Genomic DNA, 22,952 nt, shown 5'->3' on the forward strand with positions numbered 1-22,952 from the left:
TTTAAGATTCTGCTCACAGTATTTAAAGCATTAAATGGACTTGCCCCTAGCTATATCTCAGACATGCTCTCTTTTTATGCCCCTGCTCGAGCTCTCAGGTCCACTGATGCCAAGCTGCTAAGGACCCCCACCCCCCCACAGAAGAAGATCGGCGACGCCGCGTTTGCCTGCTATGCGCCCAAGAGATGGAACGCCCTCCCCATCGAGATCCGATCAGCCACCTCCGTCGACTCCTTCAAGAAGCAGCTGAAGACCCACCTCTTCATCCTTGCCAACTCCTAGCTGCCAAGGCGTCATAGTGTCCCAGCTGCCGCAGCGCCCTTACTACTCGCAACCAGCCCTGGCAGGGGGCTCCCCTTGGTGGCCGCTGGTCTCTGCCTGAGGTTTCTTCCTGACTATAGGGGGTCTTTTTTTTCTCAGACCTCACTGAGCTTTTTTTCCCCCTTACAAACTATGAATCAAGCGAAAGGGAGTTTTTCCTCACCCCTGATGCCACCAGGGGCCGCACCTGAGCGCCCAATCTCTGTGTGACTATCTATGACTTATGATAGGCCCAGCCACTATGGACCTTACACATCTAAGAATCCTGGTCCTAACCTACGTTGACCTTATGACTCTACATTCTCTGTCTATCTCTTCTTCCTCTGCCTTCCTGCTTTTTCTGCCTCTCCTCTCCTCTCCTTTTAAATCTATCTCTAACAATGTTTTTTTTCCCATTTGTTAAGCGCTTTGAGTTACATGCTTTGTATGACACAGTGCTATACAAATACAATTATTAAATTATTATATTATTATCTCTCCTGCAGGTTTCCATAGTTACTGTGTTCGGCTTTACACAAACACATGCAGCTGCCATTGGTCCCCTCCGACCAAGTCCCCCCCGAAGGCAAGCCACTGTTAAATTTGAGTGGTAGCCTATATCCTGCTGCAAGGTCATTGTGCCAGGGCACAGTGTGCTCGCACCTAACTTTCCAGATAGCAGACACATCTCTAGGCTGTGTGTTATCCTTACACTGATTCTTGAAAGTTTGGCAAAAACATGTCCCAGCAGTAAAATGCTATCTCTGTTGAAAATCAACTAAATTTTCACAAACAAAATGAATCCAGGTAATGGCCAAGGGGTCTGTTACACAAATACACAGTCAATGCCGGGGTGGACATTAAAGTGATCGGGAGTTTTCCCGGCCCAAACCATCGACGTGGCCCACTGCGACAACTAATTTTAACTTTTTTTGTGTCACTTCTTGTGTCTTATTCTTGCATTAATATCAATTAAGTTGCAACTGCCAGCTGCATCATAGTGGATTAAATAGGTCCAGAGTAGAAATCTGTGGTTCTACTACCATGTAAACAGCATAATTCCCCCCGACCCTCCCACATGTTTCAGATGGTTTGGCCCAAGGCTCGTCCTTTTAAATCACACTGGCGCGAAACAGAGCGTCAGTGATGGAAAGCAGAAAGAGGGCTAAAATAAAAAAAAGAAAGGCGGTGGCAGCAATGTGTCAAATTAACTGACATCTTCTCAAGACAAGCTGGTAGGTTACTGAAAGAGATATAGATAATTGGCCTAATTGTGCATTTTATCATATAACGTGGCGAGCCTTTGCAACTGTCACAACTGTCAACTTACTGTCAACTTTTAAAATTGTCACAATGTAGGCTATAGGATTATCTATGCTTTAAAGTGCATTCCTATTTCCGTAGAAGAACCGAAAACTTGTTGCTTTACATGCCAGTTAACCATTTTGATTAACAGATTCCCAAACGCTTGCTTTATAAACCCATGCTTTATTTGTAGCCTACCACCAGCGCGCACAGGTTGACGCAATAGACATATTAGACTCTAGCCTATGCAAATAGGCTATAACGTGGCGATGTTTGCAATGTCAAATCAACTGTCAACTTACTGTCAGCTTTTAAAATGTCACAATGTAGGCTTTATGGCCTATGCTATGGTTGAAGTGTATTCCTATTTTCATAGAAGAACCGAAAACGTGTTGCTTTACATTAGGCTACATTCCATTTGATGAAGAGAGTTGCCAAACGCTTCATCACGCATTGCCTTGCATTACCACCGGCGCGCACTATCAGCTATTAACGCAATGGATAGCCTATATTAAACAGGGGGTATTACATTTGTTGTTAAATAGGCTATTTGTTATTAAATGCACGTCAAACATGCAGTTTAAATCATTTATAAGTGATGCATACCAATATTGCTCTTGGTTTGGGCGCACGGGGACAGTTTAGTTGTCTTTCTAAAAATTTATTACTGGAGAGTTTGTACGTTCTATCCGCGGAATCAGCATCGTGAAATCCCTCAGCGAATGACCATTCATTGTAATGTGAGCCGAGACCCTACACGACCTCGGGAATCTATTCTATTTTCAAGTTGCAATGCCATGAATAGCCTACATGCAGACACATCCTGTGCTTGCAGTGTGTATCCTCAACGAACGGAATCCTTACATTTGCCGTTTTTGATAGACAGTTTCAAAGTCGCTCTGCAATTAGCCTATTTCGTCTCGCTGTTATAGCGTGCACGTGCAGCATTTCCACAGGTGCGCAAACGTCAACTCAAGATGAAATGTCTTCTTTAGCCTATGGAATACTTTCTAGCATCAGCGCAGCAGATGATCCAGATGAGGGCAGGAGTACGGCCAGGTAGAGGAAGAGAGTTAGTCAAAATAGATGTTTATGATGATAGGCCTATAAAATATGGCATAGTCTACAGAAGAAAACCATGATATATGTAGGGTAAAACGTGTAGATGATTTAACAAAGCCACAATTAAATAAGTAAACAAATAGGCCTAAGTGAATGAAAGGATAGGCTGTATGCAGAATGCAGTAGGCATGGAGCCCAGGACAACAGTGGAAACGGGCAGCAGGATTTAAGATGAACTAGGCCTAATTGCTGAAAATGCATCAAAATAAGACCAAATGAAACAGGCAACCACTGTTTACAGCCTACATTAGCCTTTTAGCCTACATTACTTTTTAATAGTTAATTGAAATCGTTAGACCTACATTTAATTTAATTGTTACAATTAATAATAGGCCTAGCCGATTGGGAAGTCAGATGCTAAGAGGGAGGCGAGCATTTTGTCCTCCGGATCAGAGTGGCCTGAATTTGAATTAAATTCCCGGACTGAGAAAAGGGTCCACTCCGGGCCTGTACACAGTTGTTTGAAATATTTAAGTGTAATTTTATTACTTTTCATGGCTATAAACCTGTCCACACCCTGTAAAAACGCCTGTCCCAAGGACTGGCATCATCATTTCAATTGACTTAAAGTACAAAAATCACTAACAGAATTGAACAATAACACCATGATGTGGAAGACCATATTAAAGTGGTTCTACAGATGTGCACATAGTGCATGTAAAACAATATTTACTATTATTTTCTGATTGCTCAAAATGTGTCCAGCATATTGGTCACCACCGTCAGATTTGTTCTAAAAGACAATAAAATCAGGTATGCACAAGGTCATTTTCATTACTGAGGACCCTTTTTCAAACCTTTAGGTCTACTGCATACTTCACCATCACTGAAGCTCCTGTAAGTTTACTATTTTGTCCTCAATTTGTTAATTTGTTTGGACACTGGTACTGTCCCAACCATAAACTGTCAACACCGTCGGATGTTTTAATAGTATTACCGGTATATTACATTAATGTTAATTAATACATACTTTCTCAGAAAAGGTATGAAGCACCCAAGAAACAGAGCGAAAATGAAATGGCTAATGTGAACAAACAATGCATAATATGTAAAAGAGTGTTTTTTTGTCTCACACCGTCAGATGTCACCACCGTCAGATTTTGTTCCGCTCATCATCTTGTTCCATATTTTACTAAATTGTGCTGGTTAATGAAACATTACTAGGCATGTTAGTAATAATTGTCATCCAATTTGGCGCCCTAGGCAAGAATTTAGATGGAGCCCCTTGCATGTGAAAAAAATACACTGCTAGAGTACATATACTCAAGAAGTCAAATAGCTTTCTTTTGCAATTGTTTTATTTATGAATTTGTGGAAAATGTGGAATAGCAATAGGCCCACTTGATGCTGCTGTGTCACTAGGCTGTGTTGCAGGAGTGGAGGTACCTGTAAGTGGAGGCCCACTTGATGCTGCTGTGTCACCAGGCTGGGTTGCAAGTGTGGAGGTAGCTGGAGGCCCACTTGATGCTGCTGTGTCACCAGGCTGGGTTGCAAAGGTGGAGGTAGCTGGAGGCCCACTTGATGCTGCTGTGTCAATAGGCTGGGTTGCAAGGGTGGAGGTAGCTGGAGGCCCACTTGATGCTGCTGTATCACTAGGCTGGGTTGCAGGGGTGGAGGTAGCTGGTGAGCTTGATGCTGCTGCATCACTGGTGCTGGTAGAAGAGGTGGATGCAACAGGAGGATTGTCAAGGGTTGGATGGAGGAATCTAAGCATAGCATCTGAAAAGAAGAGAAGTAAACACTATTCAAACAAATTATGTGAAACAACAAATAAAAGGATAACACAAAAAGAACATGAAATGACAAAAAATATATATTATACTATTGTCCTGCATATTAACAACAGCTACAATGCTTGTTATACTACAAAGTAGTAATTGTATATTGGTAGGCCTGTATATTAGTAGGCCAGGCCTTATGATATCAATGCCATTGTAATTACAGTGGAATGCAAATAATCAAGAAAGCTTGCAAAGAAATAATCAACAATAAACTTAAGTATTATTAAGATAACTTATATCATTATTGCATATAGGAATGTACACAGAAGGAAAGTTCAACACTATAATATGAACAGCAGGCTTACATAGCCTAATGTAGACACAGGGGAATAAATAGCATTTTGATTAACAGAGTATTAAAGCCTAGGAAATAGTTAAGCTAACCAGATGTCAAAATACATGGTAGGCCGCCTACCCTACTACTACTAAACAGCAACAACACTTGGGGGATAATAAATGGACAGAGGAAGATAAGGACTACTGATTTCCATTATAGCTTGCCTTGGGCACTTCTATCAAAGTCAGTCAGGTGTTGTTACTAGAAAAGTCTCCCTGCTTTCATAAATATTTATTTTGCTAAATGCAGGTACAAATTAGGGCACTTTCACCACTCTCAGATTACTGTCACCACCGTCAGTTCTCAAGTCACCACCGTAAGAAGGAGTTTTGGACATTTTAAATGAATGTGCTTACAACATTTTCCTCAGGAGTTGTTGAATTATTAAAGTAATAGCAAATTTAAGCCTACACGAATATTTGTGAAATAACAAGAAAATGTTTTTTTCCATTTAGGTGTTAAGTAAGCATTGCATGACGGTACAAATTTCAAAAATAGACCACATGGAACAGTATTAAAATAGAACAAAAGTTAATTTTCAACATTCAAAGGCATATGTGTGAACCAAAAAATATACATAATCACTTGAAAACTCCAGGTACATATGCAACCAAATCAATACCATTTTAATTGCTTTTAATTGTGTCTGACGGTGTTGACAAAAAACAAGGTGTGATCAGAGAAAAGCCTGATTTCTGAAAAAAATAGAAAATGGGGAGATTGGCCTTGTGCATTTCTGAAAAGCCAAGACCTTAGTCAACAAGGATATACCATATAATTTTGTAATTCACTTTGTTTTTTTCTGTCAACATTACAACCTGTTTTAGCCACTTTCTCAAGAATCAGTGCTTAGCGATATGAGTTTTTATGATTCGTCACCCCTGGAGACATGGAGACGACATCTTCCTTAACTATCATACTTGCATACGTGTAACCTGCTGACATGAGGAAGACGGTATAAAAACCGTTGCCACCATTTTGTCAATTGTCGATTTTGCCTGTCATTCGCCAGAGATAGGATGCTGCCTAGTTAGTGAGACGCTGTGAGACTCGTTTATTTTTAACCTTTATTTTTCTTCCACTTTTACCTCTTTTATTTTCTTCTTATTATTTTTGTAGTAATCTCACTTTTTCTATAATAAATTGTATCCTGATCGATCCTTTTAATTACGAAGTCAAGACTTATTTTATTTTTGCAAGTGAGTCAACTAAAACACAACGCAGAGCATTCAGCCTTCAACTTTTATTGGAGAAGAGAATTTTGGAAATGTCCAAAATCTAACACCACAAATATTCACTGTTTTACACTCGTCTATTAGTAGGGGCTCTAAGCCGAGAAATCGTTACGCGCTGGATAGAAGCATATAATTTGGTACACGTGTTCCTTGACTGATTTGAAGACATCCTAGAAGGGGTGCCCCTTGAAAAAAAAATGTCTACCATGTCATATACAATATGTCATGTTGGTAACGCATTACATTGTTATTACATGACATTATACTTAGCTGACAATGTTAATATAGTCCTCAGAAGAGATGAAGCAAGGGTAGCCTGCTAGACCAGATTGATAAAACTACAAAATGTACATAGTGTGAAAGTATGGGTGAGTCTGTGCTTACGTGCTTGACAGCATGTAACATTGTGAACGATTTGAGAAGATTCTTGGTCTGAATTAAAATGAGCATTGCCAACACTAAAACTATGGTGAGAATAGACTGCTGCTAATGCTCGATTTGAATGGGATAGTGTCAGTGCAAGATGCCCTAGGTAGCAGGTTCTCCATCCTCTAATTTCCATAACAGATATACGTATTTTATTTGTATGAGAGAGGGTAAAGGACAGGACCTTTCCATATGTATGAAGAACCCCATAAGATCACCTATTTCTATATTTTTACAAGTGCATATTGTGAGAGCATTTCAGTCATCTTTAGAATGACATTACAGATTACTCAATATAGGCCTACATGTAGGCCACAGTATGGCTTCAGTTCAAATTAACACTAGAACTACCACGGAGGGGTCAATTGACCTTTTTACCTAAAAGCCCCACAAGGGGGTCATTTGACCCTTTGGACCCCCTGCGGACACTCCTTTTGTTGTGGAAATGTGGCTGTTAGCAGCTCACAGCTGTCACTTGAGACACAGAGTGTGTGTGTGTGTGGATCATTTCCAATGCCTGTTGAGTGCTGTATCTCTGCATCTTCGTTCCTTGGAGAGGAGCTTCTTTCACCACAACATTTTTGAGGGAAATTAAGCAGTAGTCCACATGCACTGGTATTTATCCATCTAACAATTGCCAGGTTGCATTCACATGAGTCGTTATGGTCACATGGCATGGGAGATTCACACGTTACAGTTTTTCGATTGGTTTGGCTAATTTCTCGAAACTGAGATGACATTCTCAAAACAACACGGACAAATCCCCAAACCAACTTGCAATTTCCCAAAACAGAATGGCATTTTTCATTGCTTTCATCAGATATCAAATGCTTTGTACATGTCTCAAATGTTTAGTACATCTCTGCAGATGGATATGTACAAATACCCTTCAGTTGACACATTCAGCATACATTCAGCACATTTTCCAAATAAATTCACCTTGCTTATCTAAACGAATTAGACAATTCTCAGTCTAATGGTTGCCCTCTCCAAAACACGTCAGCATTATTTCATTGTGTAAGTCATCATATGCAAAGTGGTCTACGTAGTTCCCAAAACTGTCAAGGACATCATATTTTAAGAATTTCATTACATAGTAAATTCATGACAGTGTTCAACAGGTCAGATGGTATTGTAACTTTACTAGTTAGTAGAAAATAATTTTACAACCGTGTATACTACAGTTTCCATGTTATTTGGCTAATTTCATGACATTTTTTCAAACGACATTCTGTTTTGAACAATTGCTAGTTGCTTTGGCATTTGTCCATGTTATCTCTGTTTTGAGAAATGAGCCAAACCCATGAGAAACCTGTGATATATGGGCATTACTTTCTGTATATGAATTTACAGTAAAGAAAGTTACTGATAAATGTCCTTGGTAAATTATCTGTGTTGTCAAACTTCAATAGTTTCACTCACTTTTCATTTTTATACATAGTCGAAATCTGTTAGCTGAACGTAGATAAAACACCTAACCATTTTGACTGGCAGTGCTTACACAATGGCAAAGGGACAATGTATTTTGAGGGTACTGATGATATATGTGGGGAAGAAATTTAGTTTTGACACATGGGTAAACTGTTTTTGTGGTGATATGAGCGAGTGATGAGGATCCATGTAGTTATGCTGAACCATCCAGTTTATTTTGACAGAAGGACTAAATTAATGCAAATGAGCCAAAGCAATTGAGAAGGATCTATGCCATTTTGATGGTACTGACTATTTATATGTCAGACGGTTTAGTGCTGATGCAAGAATGAGGTGTTTTGGGAGGTATATGACATTTTGCTAGTTATCTGAACTGTTGTGCAGAAGTGTAAGAATGTTTGTCCAAATGACCCAATGGTTATAGGAATGTCATCTCAGTTTCAAAAAATGAGCCAAAACAATCGAGAAAAACTGTAATTCAACCATTATCTGGTTGCAGTCATATGATTCGTCATGATCACATGGGACATTCACACGTTCGTTCATTGATGACTTATATGAAGAAAATGTGCTGACATGTTTTCAGGACAACTATTACACTGAAAATCAACCAATTGGGATAGATCAGCAAGGTACATTCAGTTGAAAATTCTACTAAATGTAAGCTGATTGCATTAAATGTAGGATACTTGTACATAACCATTTGCAAGGATGTACTAAATGATTGAGACATGTACAAAGGCATTTGAAATTTGATGAAAGCAATGATAAATGCCATTCTGTTGTGAGGAACTGCAAATTAGTTTTGGGATTTGTCCATGTTTTGAGAATGACATCTCAGTTTCAAGAAATGAGCCAAACCAATGGAGAAAAACGGTAACAAACTGTCCGCCAAACTGTGCTATCTGTCTTTATTGCTGATATCTTCATGCAAGTTGCTATTTACCTGTGGTGACTGATTTTGGAGGCTGACAGCCCTTGGGAAGAAGCTGTCTGTCCCTCTGTCTTGGCTGTTAGCACTGTAAGGTGTGACCCCCTCACCCCTCACCCCACACACGGCCCCTAACAGCCTCATTACCATAACAAAATGAGTGATTAGTGTATTAGGTAAAAGCCACCGGGTCAAATGACCCCTCTCTGGTACTTCTAGGTAGGCAGAAAAATCCTGGTAGTTCTAGTGTTAAATGGGAATGATTTCTTAGTGTATGTTGAGTAAGAAGACAGAGATAAAAAAATCTTTATTTGCAGACAAGTCCTCACCTAGTACTTGTGTCAAAAGTTGTATTAGTTAGCTCAGTAATCATTGAGTACTTAAACTGCTATCAAAACTGACAGCTGATGGACAACATGTACTGTAGGTCTTTTGCCACCCTTACCCATAGGAGAAATATCTATATAGAACAACAATTCTCATATGGTATATACTATGAAAGTAAATCATTACCTCCTGGACTCATTTTCTTGATATGCAAGGCACATAAATAGTCTGGGCGGAAGAATAGTCGATCATACCCCGCCCCCCCAAACAAAATGCCACAAGACTTTTTTTAACCTTCAAGATTTTGAGTGGTAACAGTAACATAACTCATTCCCACTACACCTTTTTGCATAATATTGTACATGTCCTCAGAATGCTTTACATCAGTGGTTCTCAAACCTTTTGTGTGAAGTACCCCCTGAGAAAATATTGAGCTCTCTGAGTACCACCTTGACAACCAACATTAGAATATTGCAGTAAAGGCCTTCCATATTCACTTTTGCCAGTCAGTACAGGAGAGGTTCATAATGGCATTCCAAGTACCACCAGAGATGTCTCAAGTACCACCAGTGGTACGCGTACCACAGTTTGAGCACCACCGCTCTACATGTTTCAGTTCTATAGTTGTACTGTACAGTACAGTGCAGTGCAGTGGAGTGCAGTACAGTACAGTAGCATACAGAATGGTGCAGTATAATAAAGTACAGTAGAGTATAGTACAGTACAGTAGCATACAGTACGGTGCAGTACAGTACAGTAGCATACAGTACGGTGCAGTACAGTAAAGTACAGTACAGTACAGTAGCATAAAGTGGAGTCTAGTTAAGTACAGTACAGTAGCATACAGTACGGTGCAGTCTAGTCTAGGCTAGTACAGTACAGTACAGTACAGTACAGTACAGTAGCATACTGCACGGTGCAGTAGAGTACAGTACGGTATATCACATTACAGTACAGTACAGTACAGTATAGTAGAGTACAGTACAGTGCAATACAGTAGAGTACAGTATAGTCTTATAGATGTTAGCCCTCCAAAGCCAATAGGATTTCCACATGCTGTTGTTTTAAGTTTTTGAAAGACTATTTTAGTAGCCTATGTGAGAGAGGGAAGGCAGGCAGACATGTTTTAAACAAAGGACCACACCCACAAATAAAAAATAACGAGCAAGCAATAAATTAAGTGGTTAGGTAGCCAACATGTCATCTAGATTAAAGCCAAAAGTAGATGGAAAAACAGATATGTTACCATTTTGCTCTTTTAAAACAAGTATCTGTCAATATACTGTATGTATGGTGTATTGCATATTGATTATTCATAATTTCCTAAGCATAAATGCCCTTATCACTCCATTGTACACTTAGGACTGCGATATACATATCTGAACATTAATCAGCATACATTTGTCATTTGACAGCTGTCACTGACACTTGATATACATGTATTATTGACTTGATTGATATGAATATATTTCAGTTGGACTCCTAGGGTTAAATCATTGAGGGGGTCCTAAGGAAGTAGTAGTAGTTTGTGTGTGTGCGCGCATGTGTAAGTGGGATAAAAATTATTGTTTGCCATCTTTATCTGAAGAGCAGACTGAGTGTCTGAACCTGCTAATGCTAGCATGCTAACATTGGGACAGTTATGTGTGGCCCAGTTCAAGGGTTTATCTCTTCTCCCCTAAATTTTCTAACCACAATTTTCTTTTTGGATGTTATAGATATGACCCACTGCAAATTTTTAAAACTCTTAATGAATGTTGGTTCAATAGCTAAATGCCCAGAAATTAGCTCTCAATTGTAGAGTGATCTCATTCTGACCATGGTTTTTATGATTTTCCTGTTTTTGAATGTAAATAAGACATATATAACATTGTTTTTATGGTAAGTTTTGCACATATTTTCAAAGTTCAGTTTGTATACATCACACACAAATAGGTGGATTGGCCCATAACACCATTATGTCCAGGCAGTACAGCATTTTACTATTGGCTGGTTTTGGGCAGCCATCTTGGATTTACCCTATAAAAATGACCTTAATGACATTGAAATTTGGGGCACCCCTTCTGAAATGATGGAGAACACCCTAAGGAAGGTCTACACCGATTTTGGTGCTTCTATCCAGCGTGTAACGATTAGGCCCTTTTTGGACGCTAAGAGACCCAGCTATATGTCTGAGAGAGAGAGAGAGAGAGAGAGAGAGAGAGAGAGAGAGAGAGAGAGAGAGAGAGAGAGAGAGAGAGAGAGAGAGAGAGAAAATATATATTGTTGATCAAAAGAGTGTAGTTAGAGCTCCCAAACATGTCTTTCCTTAAGCCACTGCTTTTAACATCTCTTATGGACCTAACATTATGTACATCCTTTTAAATCCTTCACTTATTTTTGCTCATGGCCATAGCCACATATGAGGTAAGGGAGGTCCGGACCTCCCTAATTTTTAGAGAAAATGTATTTTTTATGTATCTCAGTTTTTGCATACATATTTTTGCATGTCTTTAATAGTTTATTTCCAGAATTGACGAATTCACGAATACTTACCACCACTATCAAATTCTAAGCATTCATCATTATGGTCATACTTGGTCATAATAGCAAATATTAGTTTATTATTTAGCAAATATTCATGAAAAGAAGACAGCACAGTTTCAATGAGCAGCATAGTAGTTGCAATAGATACTCTGGGCACCATCCTACACAGTGTACCTTTTTAAAAAATTCTGTGCGCGTACCGTGGACCTCCCTTATTTTAAACTCCTGGCTACGGCCATGTTTTTACTTTATCCTTGTGTTGGACATTGTTGCCAGTGTTGCAACTGTACACTGCGCCTAGATGTCTTGCTTATTATCCAATATGCCTTGTTACCTTCTTATGATTTAATGTTGCTTCTGTTACCTTGTGTTGGACAATGTTGTCAGTGTTGCAACTGTACACTGCACCTTGATGTCTTTGTTTACTTTCTGCTACTTTTTAATGCATCGTCCTCTTCTTTACTCTGTGTAGGACAATGTTATCAGTGTTGCAACTGTACACTGTGCCTTACCCTGTTCTTGTTTAAATTGATCCTAGCAAGTCAATTTGAACAAAGGCGTCTGCTAAATGCTGATGTAATGTAATGTATTTTTTTGTCTCTGGAGAGTAGACCAATTTCTTTTCAGTTGACAAAATGCTATGTAGGCAGCACTGGCCTACTAATACAGTCGGACACTAACCTTGGCATTTTGGGTCATCTGCGGTAAATTTCGGTCCTTTAGGGGACTGGTATCCCTCCTCACACTCGCAGTAGTAGCTGCCTTTTGTGTTGATGCACCGGGCGTGTTCTCCAAAGATGGAGGGATAGCCTACGCAGGCACGGTGTCACATTCATCGTCATCTAAGACAGCGATATAATCTTGCCTAGAGATTCATGTTAGCTAATCATAGACAACTGGAATTAAATTTCTTAAGCATTTTAAGTTTGTGGTCCATATAGTAATAGAAACCCAATAATGTAATACCTGTAATTTGAATATTAATTCATTAATTGATTACAAATTGATCAGATTTCTTACATTACAAAAATATGTTATTGACAGTTATTACAGTGAGAGTGAGAGTGTCAGTTGAATGAAATGAATCAAAAACGCGATACCACACTGTAAAAAATTGTTGTAATTTCACATTAGAATTCTAAAACAAGAAGTTGTATATACCAGTTTACTATTCACTGTTGTAATGTGCAATGCATGATAGCAAGGGGAGTCCAATTTTCTTCTTCCATGGTCAAATTGGAAGCATGGTAAAGTGTGGAACAGGTCATAGGATACAATAGTGAATGTTTGTCAGGTATCCTTAATTATCCCCAGCAATTAATGCTGACCGACAGCTGCATTAAATTTGGCCACAAACGGAGCACTGACAGCCGGATATCCTCTTTTGACCAAATTTGTGGAGTACAAATTTTGTCCATCATGGCATCGCACACACTGACCATGTGCACCATGTCATTAAGCATAAATGTATTAGTTCTATGGCATTAAAGCAACACCCTCATACTACACTTTGGCCAATGCATTTTCCATTGAGTGATATTGCTTATCCAATCTACCTTCTTTGGTCATGAGCCAGCTGATTGTAAATGACGTCCAAGTGCGCTAATTTCAGCTCAGTGCAATTCAAAACGGGCTTCTCTCTGCTGGCAACTTTTCACCAGCAATTTGTTTTAAATTCACAACAATGAGCTGGCATCTTTTTTGCCAGCAATTTGTTGTAATTTTACAACAATTAGCTGGTAACTTTTCACCAGCAATTCAACACAACTTCACCTTACTGGTGCAATGTGCAATTAATGAAGATTGGCCAACAGGCTGGCCCACTTGAGCCATGAAACTTCCCACACATTAAAAGGACAGGTGTTTCAGTTATTTTGTCCAACCACTGTGTAGACAATTCCACATATATATGGAATGTTTACCTATAAACATGGATCAGAATGAAAACTTTTTGGAACTGAAGTTTTGATATGTGCATTAAACAATGGCCAAAACCAATCAATTTAAGAATATCCTTATACTTTTTTAAACACTATCTTAGAAGGAGCCCAGTCTGTTTTTAAACTATAGGCCTAGTTCTAGAGCAGGAGCATCAATGATTGGAACATTCTAGGAACTTGTTACCTTTTTGATACAGATCTCTCTTGTTACTCTGTTGTCACACTCTATACCTAACCAATCTGTCAATTAGTGCCTTGCCTCACTTTATTACTAATCACTTTCATGCCGTGATTCAATGATTGCCAGCACCTGCCCAATGCCTGATTACTCTGGTCACATGGTTCACTTTCCCCACTATATAAACCTGGACTGCCACACTGCTTTGGTTGCTTGTCTGAATGGCACAACATAGCGCCTGACTCACTGGCGCTCACTGGTACTGGCAATCAATTGATTAGCCGACTAGCTGAGTGGTTGGTTTGTTGACAAGGTGGCTGACAGCATAGTGCCGGTTGACCAGCTAGCTGCCTGGCAGGTTGACTGGCAGCCTGTCCGCCTGGTCAGTTGACTGGCTTGCTCCCTTGCTTGTTGACTGGCTGGTTGACTGGCCACCTGCCTGTCCGGTTGACTGGCTGCCTGGTTGGTTTGGCCAGGCAGCCAGTCAACCAGCCAGTAAATCGGACAGGTAGCTAGCCAGTCAACCAGCCAGGCTGTCAAGGCCAGTTGACTACCTAGCCGGTTAACAGGTTGGCAGCCTGACAGGTTAACTGGTTGGGTTGTTTCATCTTTTCAGAGCCATTTTGTGGCATAGCATGTTTTATGGTGTTTTTTTGCATAATATCAAATTTAGACCACTTCATTGGTTTGACCAATGCATTTCCATACAGTCCTTATTGTGACTGCTTTTGAATTCCCCTTTGAGATGACTTGATAAATGAAAGTCCTCTTGAGGAAACTGTCACTGTCACTGTGACAACACTATGCTGAGTGATTTTTTTTAAAATTTGTGCCATACTTATGCAAGGCTGAGCCTGTAGAAGTATATGCTTAGAGCAGAGTGGCATTATGGTACCATGCTATCTCAGTCATGGTGGAGGATGGGGAGGTGGGACGATACCATGTTGAAGGCATCTCAGACATGGAGGCGGGCAGTGGGGGTGGAGGCGGGAGGAGGCGGGCGGATGAGGGGGCAGGACATGTGCCATGGTCAGAGTAGTTTTGAAAACGGAACAGTGTTGTAATTTTAAACGACTGACTGGCAACTGTTTTTGTCTTCAATTTGTTGTAAATTTACAACAATTTGCTGGCAATTTTTCCCCATCAATTAGCTGTAAATTTCAGTCTGAAATCTTTTACAGTGCATTTATTGCCGGAAGAGTTTCATTAATTAATATACAATATATTAATTAAAGATTTTATGGGAGATCTTGAATTCAGCAGCCCTACTCTTTTACCCTTAATTTTTGCCATGATTGTCCTTGAGTCTGAGCACCTGTTCTGCCAGGAAATCCTTGTCAAAATGACAGCTAAACACTAGTTCCAGGCATAGACAAACAAAAAACACCCCCTCTTAATAAAATCTAACACTGTGCGGTCTTGTTCTCGATGCAAATTGAGCGTAAGCCCACACCTTCCAACTGAAGATTCTATGCTCGTCAAAGTTAGACCCGGCGCAATAGTTCCAGGCATGGGCAAACAAAAAACAGCCCTTCTTAATACATTCTAACACTGTGCGGTCTTGTTCTCGATATAAATTGGGCGTAAACCCACACCGACCAACTGAAGATTCTATGCGCGTCTAAGTTAGACCCGCCGCATCTACGTTGATAATGAGAATATGTTGCAGTTGGGATGGGGAGTCTGCAAGAAGAGCACATTTTTGCTCCATCTGTGGTTGGGGTATCAGTGTGATTACAAAAACTCAGCAAGGGGCGATAAACACAACAGGAATGAAACATCTTTGCAAAGAAGTGTGTGTCTGGCAGCGCAACGAATGCATACACGCCCAGTAGTGGTTGCCGGGGTAACCAATCACTTCCTCAACTTGTGAACTGAACGACTCGGGGAAAATTAATTGTTATTAAAGCGTTTTTAAATATATTTTGTTAGCGATCGAGTGCAGTGTTAGATAGGCAATAAGCCACTTGAGCCCGTGGGTTGTGCTCTATTTACAACGGGTAAGAGGACGTTAACAGCTTCTTCGCGTCGAGACCCACACCCCTTGCCCGCTGCAAATCGAGCACAACCCATGGCCTCTCGTAGCCTATTGCTTTAATGGTCTTATATGAAATCTTGATCTGGAACCAGGGCAGCCATGGCCTAATGTTAAGGGAGGTGGTCTCAAGATGAGAGTGTTGCAGGTTCAAATTCCACCCCTACCTCTCCCTACACCTCAGTCTATAGGAGCCTTTGAGCAGGGTGTCCGAACACCACATTGCTCCAGGGACTGCAACCAATACCCTGTAAACAACACTGTAACTTGCTTTGGATAAAAGCGGCATCTAAGTGTAATGAACCAGCCCCTCACCTTCACAGTAGCCCGTGACGGTGCTCATCTTGAACCCTTCTACACAGCTGCAGGTGTAGCTGCCGTTAAGGTTTGTGCAGGTGCTGTTTGGACCACAAATAGCGGCCTTCTCCTTACACTCATCCACGTCTGCAGTAGAATACACACAGTTGCACACAAGAGCACAACAAGGCGATCACACACAGGAGGAGTATAAGCATTGAGCATTATGTATTAGCATTGGAAGGCAATGGAAGGAATGGTTAAATATAGAAAAACGTGATGCTGCAAAGCAAAGTGTGATGCCATTTTTGGCAGTGTGAATTTTTTTTTAGTTTTTTGTCATTTTAAAGCAAAAGCAAAAAACATAGTTTATGGGGAAACTGAATAGGTTTCATTATCAGTGCATTGAAAACTACCTCATGAATTGTGGTGCCATGGTGCGCTGACACAAGTGCAGTAATTGACAAAAAAAACCACCATATTCCATGTTGAAAAACTACTGAATGAATCTTCAGTATTAAAAGTCTGTTACAGTGTTTCATACACCTCATACATTTCAAACAAAGTGAAATAGTCGGAAATAGTCAGAAATTAAATTCTAGAATTGTCATGATTAGCATCAGGATACTAAATACCAACAAACCAGGTAATGGTGTACGTGAACCACATTCTCACCTTCACAAGGTGTTGCTGTGTTGCTGATGTCATGGTTACGGAAGCCGGTTGGACAGGTACAGGTATAGCTACCAGGTTTGTTTGTGCAGGTGCCATTTGGACCACACACAAGAGGACTCTCCACACACTCATCCACATCTGTAATTAACACACACAAACACACATACATATGTAATGGCTATTTAAAAGGACATAAGGAAAACCCTTGACATGCATGCCCAAAATGTAAGCTTATTGTCTCATTCGGCACTTCACTAAACACTGTTGCCACCCCAGCAACCAACGCACCCACCCGAGCACAGCTGCATTGGAAGGGGGTTAAAGCCAGCAGCCAACGAACACCAAACAGCTCAACTGCCTCACAAACAACTCGTCAGTAAGCATTCAGCGCATTCGGCACCTTCAACCAACGCACCCGAGCACAGCTGCCTTATTTTCCTTTTTTTTTTTTAAATTTTTAGGAGGTGCGACAGGCAGCAATGCCCAGCAGGTATTAACAGCTACCTGTACAATCCTAAGCGTATTGTCACAAACATGGTAATGGGTATGTCTAAATCTGTTACTTTCAGACCCTCAGCAATGTTGTTATGTATTTTGCAGCAAATAGTGAATAGGATTGACAGCAACCCCGTCTGCTTGAAGGGACTTCTGTGGACAGATTTGCACCAGATCCTCCATTCTAATGTAACCAAGGTCTTCCTGCGCTGCGACACTCAACTCATGAGCTTCTAACTATTAGCATCAAGGAGGCTTGAGACACTACCCTGATAAACCAGACTAAATATCGTCCAGCGGGTGGCGCTGGTTCACCAGGCTATTGAGACACGAGACTTTGGGAGATTTTTGGCGTTCTGCCACCAAACTCTACTCATCCATTACACTAATAACACTCCTGTGAATGAACTGATTAATGTTTCAGGGTTGCGAGGAAATCATTATGCCAGTCAAGGGCAACAGCATAGGCCTAGCTTCGCGAATGTCATTTTACCATTGCAGTCCTCATCTCTTTGATCTTCTTTCCGATATCCATCACGGCAGACACACTTGAAGGATCCTACTGTGTTCTTGCACTTCTTGTCAGGACCACAAAGAGTTCCCTTCAATAGACACTCATTAATATCTGCAGAGGTGAGAGAGAGAGAGAGAGAGAGAGAGAGAGAGAGAGAGAGAGAGAGAGAGAGAGAGAGAGAGAGAGAGAGAGAGAGAGAGAGAGAGAGAGAGATTATATGTTTTTGTCCATGTGTGAGAGAAGTACAAGATAAATATCATGGATAAGAGTTAAATCACAGATAAGAGATAAATGTCATAGCTTGAGAATCACCTTTGCATCCAGAGTCCTCTGCTGTAAAATTCTCCTTGGAAGAGTAGAATCCTTCCAGACAGGAGCAAAAGTAACTTCCATGTGTGTTGTGGCAAAAGCCATGTTCTCCACAAATATTAGGCTCGGAATCACATTCATTTTTATCTAAAAAAAAATGTATCAATGTATCATCAATTCAGAATGAGGTTTTTTATAGTAAATAATAAATAATGAATTGATTAAAAAAAAGAATACAAATACACCTAAAATACCAATGTTGATTGACCAATATGAACTCCATTTCAGATCATCAAAAATGGTGTTAATTTTACTCTTTGGCCAGTGTAACATTTGCAGATTTAATTTTACTCAATACTGTTATATATATATATATATATATATATATAATACAGTTGAAATTACACTGGCCACCTGCAGAATGTTACACTGACCTTTGACTCAAGTGTTAACGTTTGTGAAGGTGTGTGAGCTGGGCTCAAGCTACACAACTTTAAAATCATATCCGATTTTGATGTCGGGTTGTACCATAGAATCGCAACTGACAATCTTATCTCCTTGTGAATGGGTGGTTACCATGACGTGGCCTTTTTTTGGTCCCCTATGTTTAAGTTAAGTATTATTTTTATAAAAATGTGCCAAAACGTATGTTGTTCAGAAAGTGCAGCTGTATACAGTGCCTTCAAAAACGCACCCCTCCTCAAATGTCAGGTTTTTGTGATGTAAAAAAAATCACAGAAAGACAAATAAATTCACAACTTTTTCCACCTTCAATATAAACTAATAACCTGTACAATGCAATTGAGAAACACACATAAAGCTTTAAATGGAAACAATAGAAATTTTTTAAAAATCAATTAACATGGTTGCATACATATACACACCCTTAAATTAATACTTAGTTGCAGTACCTTTGGCTTCTCTGGGCCATTCCAAAACCTCAATATTATTATGGTGAAGCCATTCTTTTGTAGATTCAGGCGTGTGCTTAGAGAAATTGTCGTGCGGAAAGATTAGTTCCTCTGCATCTTCACCTTTCTACCAGGGGGCCGAAGATTTTGTGCCACTACCACAGCCCCTGTGTTCATAATTCCCTCCTCCCTAATGAAGGCCCCAGTTACAGCTGAAGAAAAACAGCACAAAAAGAACAATGCTGCCACCACCATACTTCACGTTACTGTAGTTATGGTGTTATTGCGGTGAAGTTTTGTGCCAAAAATACCTTTTGGAATTATGTCCAAAATGTTCAACCTCGGTTTCGCCTGACCATCTTCCCACATGAATTTGGGAGATAACAGAAGTATTTTTTTGCAAAATTTATCTGACCAAGATTGAACTTTTTGGTCATAATTCAAAAGGGTATGTTGGCGCAAAACATCACCGCAATAACACCGCGCTCTTCCGTCTTGTTGGTGCGTCTCTGTAGTAATCAAGTAGAAATGGATTACGCTCAGTTTTTTCTTCCTTCTTGTTCTTTTCTTTAAACTTTGCAGGGACTGATATGACAGACGTTTCAGCTGCAAGAGCCTTCCTCAGTGTCACAGTCTCTGTCTATTTCCTGAAGTCTTTTAATTTGAAGTATATTGAAATATTTTGAGAAAATGTGTGTCAGCTTGTGTTGACAAAAACAGCAAAATAATATAACATGTAACATATTTGCACATTACAATGCTACACATATATAAAGTAATAATAAAGAATCAGGATGAATTAGCTTACATTATCACAAGATGTCCTCTCTTAATTTAATACACAATCTTCATGTCACACCATATGATGTTTTTGTCACTAAGGGCGGAATTCTCCCACCCACTTAAGTCAAAAAAAGCACGCATGATTTTTACGCGTGATTTTACCAGTTGCGCACTTTGGGTGGGGTCAGACCAAAATCAGGGAGTTTCGCATGTAAATGAATCCTAAGAGTAATCTCCCATGCACTTACGTGCGTTTTCCTTTACGCGCATCAAAGGGCTGTAGTAAGGTCAAGCGCCACTATGAGGTAAAATGTAATATTGCATTTGATGCTCGCTTGGCTCTCATTTTGAACATGTTACACGGTATGCTTTGTTGATGTTCCTTACCGTCAGCGTGAGTCCAAATCGAAATTCATTCACAGTTCCACATAAACATTCTACATTAATTGTGACAAAATATGACCAGCTGCCCAGAGCATGTTCTCATATCGGTGAACTTACAAACAAAAGCAGGTAATTAATTAATCAGTATGAGGATCATCATGTTGTCTCCACGGACGGTAACCAAAACCAAAAACACTTCGTCGCACCATGCACCAGTAGGCTAAGTTGACAAGGCACGTCAGACTAAAGACAGCTGTTCCAGTCGTCTTAACAGCCACCCAAAGTATGCCTATTCAAAAACAACCTTCGCCATTTTATATGGTGTAGCCATTATTGCAACTCCTCCACTTTTGTGATTTATTGGAACTCGTGCATATGTGCATGTAACTTATTAAACTTTCTGATGACCGACATACAAAACCACCACATACTGAGGTAGGCTATATGTTGTCCTATCTGTTTTTGTAAGGCAGAAAGTATTTCCTGAGTGTCATTACAGCTAAACGTAAAAAGGTAGGCCTACATATCAGAGCATGTCTTTGGCATTTCGCTTCTGGTCTCTATTACACCCCATCAGCTGCGCGTTTAAGTCCTGGCTTGGCATTGCATGCCCATGTCCAATTAATTCCCATGTCTGCGACAGAATATAAAGTCTCTGTTTTTTCATGACGATCGATTTCCTTGTTCATTCTTCAGCATGCATGTAGCCTAAGTGTAATGTGCTGACGGACAGCTGAGATCCACATATTTATATTTACATTATTTTAATGTCACGTTGCTGTACAGAGAAGCGGAGAAACACTTTTAAAAGTCAGCAAATAGACCTACTATGTGTTTGTTTAACTGTGGGAATGATCAGCATTTTAAATCACTTTTTGATTTCCGGCATTGTCCAGGCAACACGCCAAACTCCATTTTTAACAAAACGTTCAATCATGTTTATTATTTCAATCAACCTGTTGCGCACCAAAACGCTCAGCTGAGTTCCCGCCAAAGGGACACATCGCGTTTCCATCTCATTATCTCACCTCCAATACTTGACTTGTGCTTGTGAAAAGGAGCGGAGGCTAGATTTTGAAACGCTTTTGCAAGAGGACTTTTGGCACGTGGTTTTAAATTCAAAGTTAAAGTTCAGTGTTGGATCTCAATGGACTGCCGAGGTTTTCACATGGTTGATCTGAAAATCCATGCTCCATAGTTTCTTTGTAGCCACAACTGATGAACTTGGCGGAGACTCATCCCCCCATTTAGCATATATCACGCCTATGTTGGGCTACGCGCTGTTTTTCTGAGTTAAGCGCGAGGGGTGTGGCGACGTTCCAGAGGGGAGAATACGCGCAAAATAAGACAGCGTAAAATGTGCGCACGTAAAACCGACTTAAGTGGAGACGGGAGAATTCCACCCTAATGCAATAAACTAGTGAAAAAAAATACATTTCAGTGAAAAAAAAAATGGAACTTATACATATTCTTAAATTTAAAGATGGCCTCTCAACGTCATTTTATTAATATTGCTGTGTTCCCCATTGTTATTGAATGTGTTACGCGTTCTGTTTTAAAAAACGTCCTGGTTGCTTTGTTTCAAGCCGTTTTTGCAAGCTAGCAAGGTGGCTTGTGGAGAAACGAGAGGGTGTTCCGTGTTTCTCGTGGAAATGCGTCTCTGATTGGCTCACTCCTCCTGCTCTCATGGAAATCCGTCTCTGATTGGCTCAGTCCTCCTGTTCTTGGAGAGAATGTTTTGGGAAACAGAGTCACCACTTCCCCGGGTGGTACTGCACTATAGGGGCGCCAACGGAGGCGTGCAGGCTCCATTCAGGGCTGTGCTCTTTCGACAGCGACCCCTAGGCGAGCTGCAGGCACGGAGCAACCAGAGTGGGCTTGCTGTATGTATGAGGCTTTGTGCCGTGTGTGTACCTGAGAGTAGCAACCAGCTGATAGCTAAGCTAAGTTAGGTTTCGGGCCACCAGACGTTGATTGTTATGAAAACAAGCAGAAAAAAATTACTCAACATGTTTTTAGAAAAATGGGTCGACATAAACCTTTGTGGCCAACGCCTTCTTTCGACGTGACGAAACACAGAAAGGCTTTCGTGATTCGCTCGTTTCTCTGCATTATTTATGTCAATTGGGAAACACCGGGAAACACAGCCAGGCGAGGTGACGCACCGCTATGAGAGCTATGAGTTTAACTTGGACTGACCGTCCGATCTTCAAAAGGAGTGAGTAAAACTGTGTTTTATCGGAAGTTGGCCTTTAAGAGTTGGTAGAATACGACCTAATTAATAAACCTCTTAAGCTTCGGAGGGCCCTGTAGCGGGTCCAATGACTTTTAACTTCAACTTGATCTTCATTCCGCAATTGTTTGTAATCCAGGTGGTGTAATAAACCCAGGAACATTATATGGAATCATATATATATCATTGGAAAGCTTAGACCCTCAGGAATACATTTAGCACTATTTTACAGAGGTTTGAACATATTGTATGTGCATTAATATCAATTTATTACACAATGTCACCTTTCAAACCTGACCCCCTCAAGCACCCCCCGCCTGATGTCTCCCTACCTTCGAGTGGACATCCAAACTAGAACATATCCTTATCAGCATGGTCTCACAATGTCTTAGAATCCAAAGTTGATGAAATTGTATTCTTTTGTTTAACTTTATTTCAACCACAAGTTGTACAACTCCACTCAAACTAAACCACTTT

At 40.3% G+C, this 22,952-nt stretch overlaps 1 protein-coding gene across 1 annotated transcript in view; it reads right to left on the reverse strand.

Moving 5' to 3' along the window:
- The window catches only part of LOC134457827 (adhesion G protein-coupled receptor E1-like), a 38,060-nt gene extending 19,791 nt beyond the window's left edge, over window positions 1-18,269 (reverse strand). Inside the window, exons 1-5 of the mRNA XM_063209799.1 lie at window positions 18,168-18,269; window positions 17,835-17,919; window positions 16,847-16,984; window positions 16,190-16,318; window positions 12,403-12,531 (exon numbers count right to left, since the gene is read on the reverse strand). Of these exons, the coding sequence (XP_063065869.1) occupies window positions 12,403-12,531; window positions 16,190-16,318; window positions 16,847-16,984; window positions 17,835-17,919; window positions 18,168-18,269 (583 nt within the window). The remainder of the gene's footprint in view (window positions 1-12,402; window positions 12,532-16,189; window positions 16,319-16,846; window positions 16,985-17,834; window positions 17,920-18,167) is intronic.
- Between the last annotated feature and the right edge of the window lie 4,683 nt (window positions 18,270-22,952).

This window comes from Engraulis encrasicolus, chromosome 1 (assembly GCF_034702125.1).
Source record: "Engraulis encrasicolus isolate BLACKSEA-1 chromosome 1, IST_EnEncr_1.0, whole genome shotgun sequence".
NCBI lineage: Eukaryota > Metazoa > Chordata > Actinopteri > Clupeiformes > Engraulidae > Engraulis > Engraulis encrasicolus.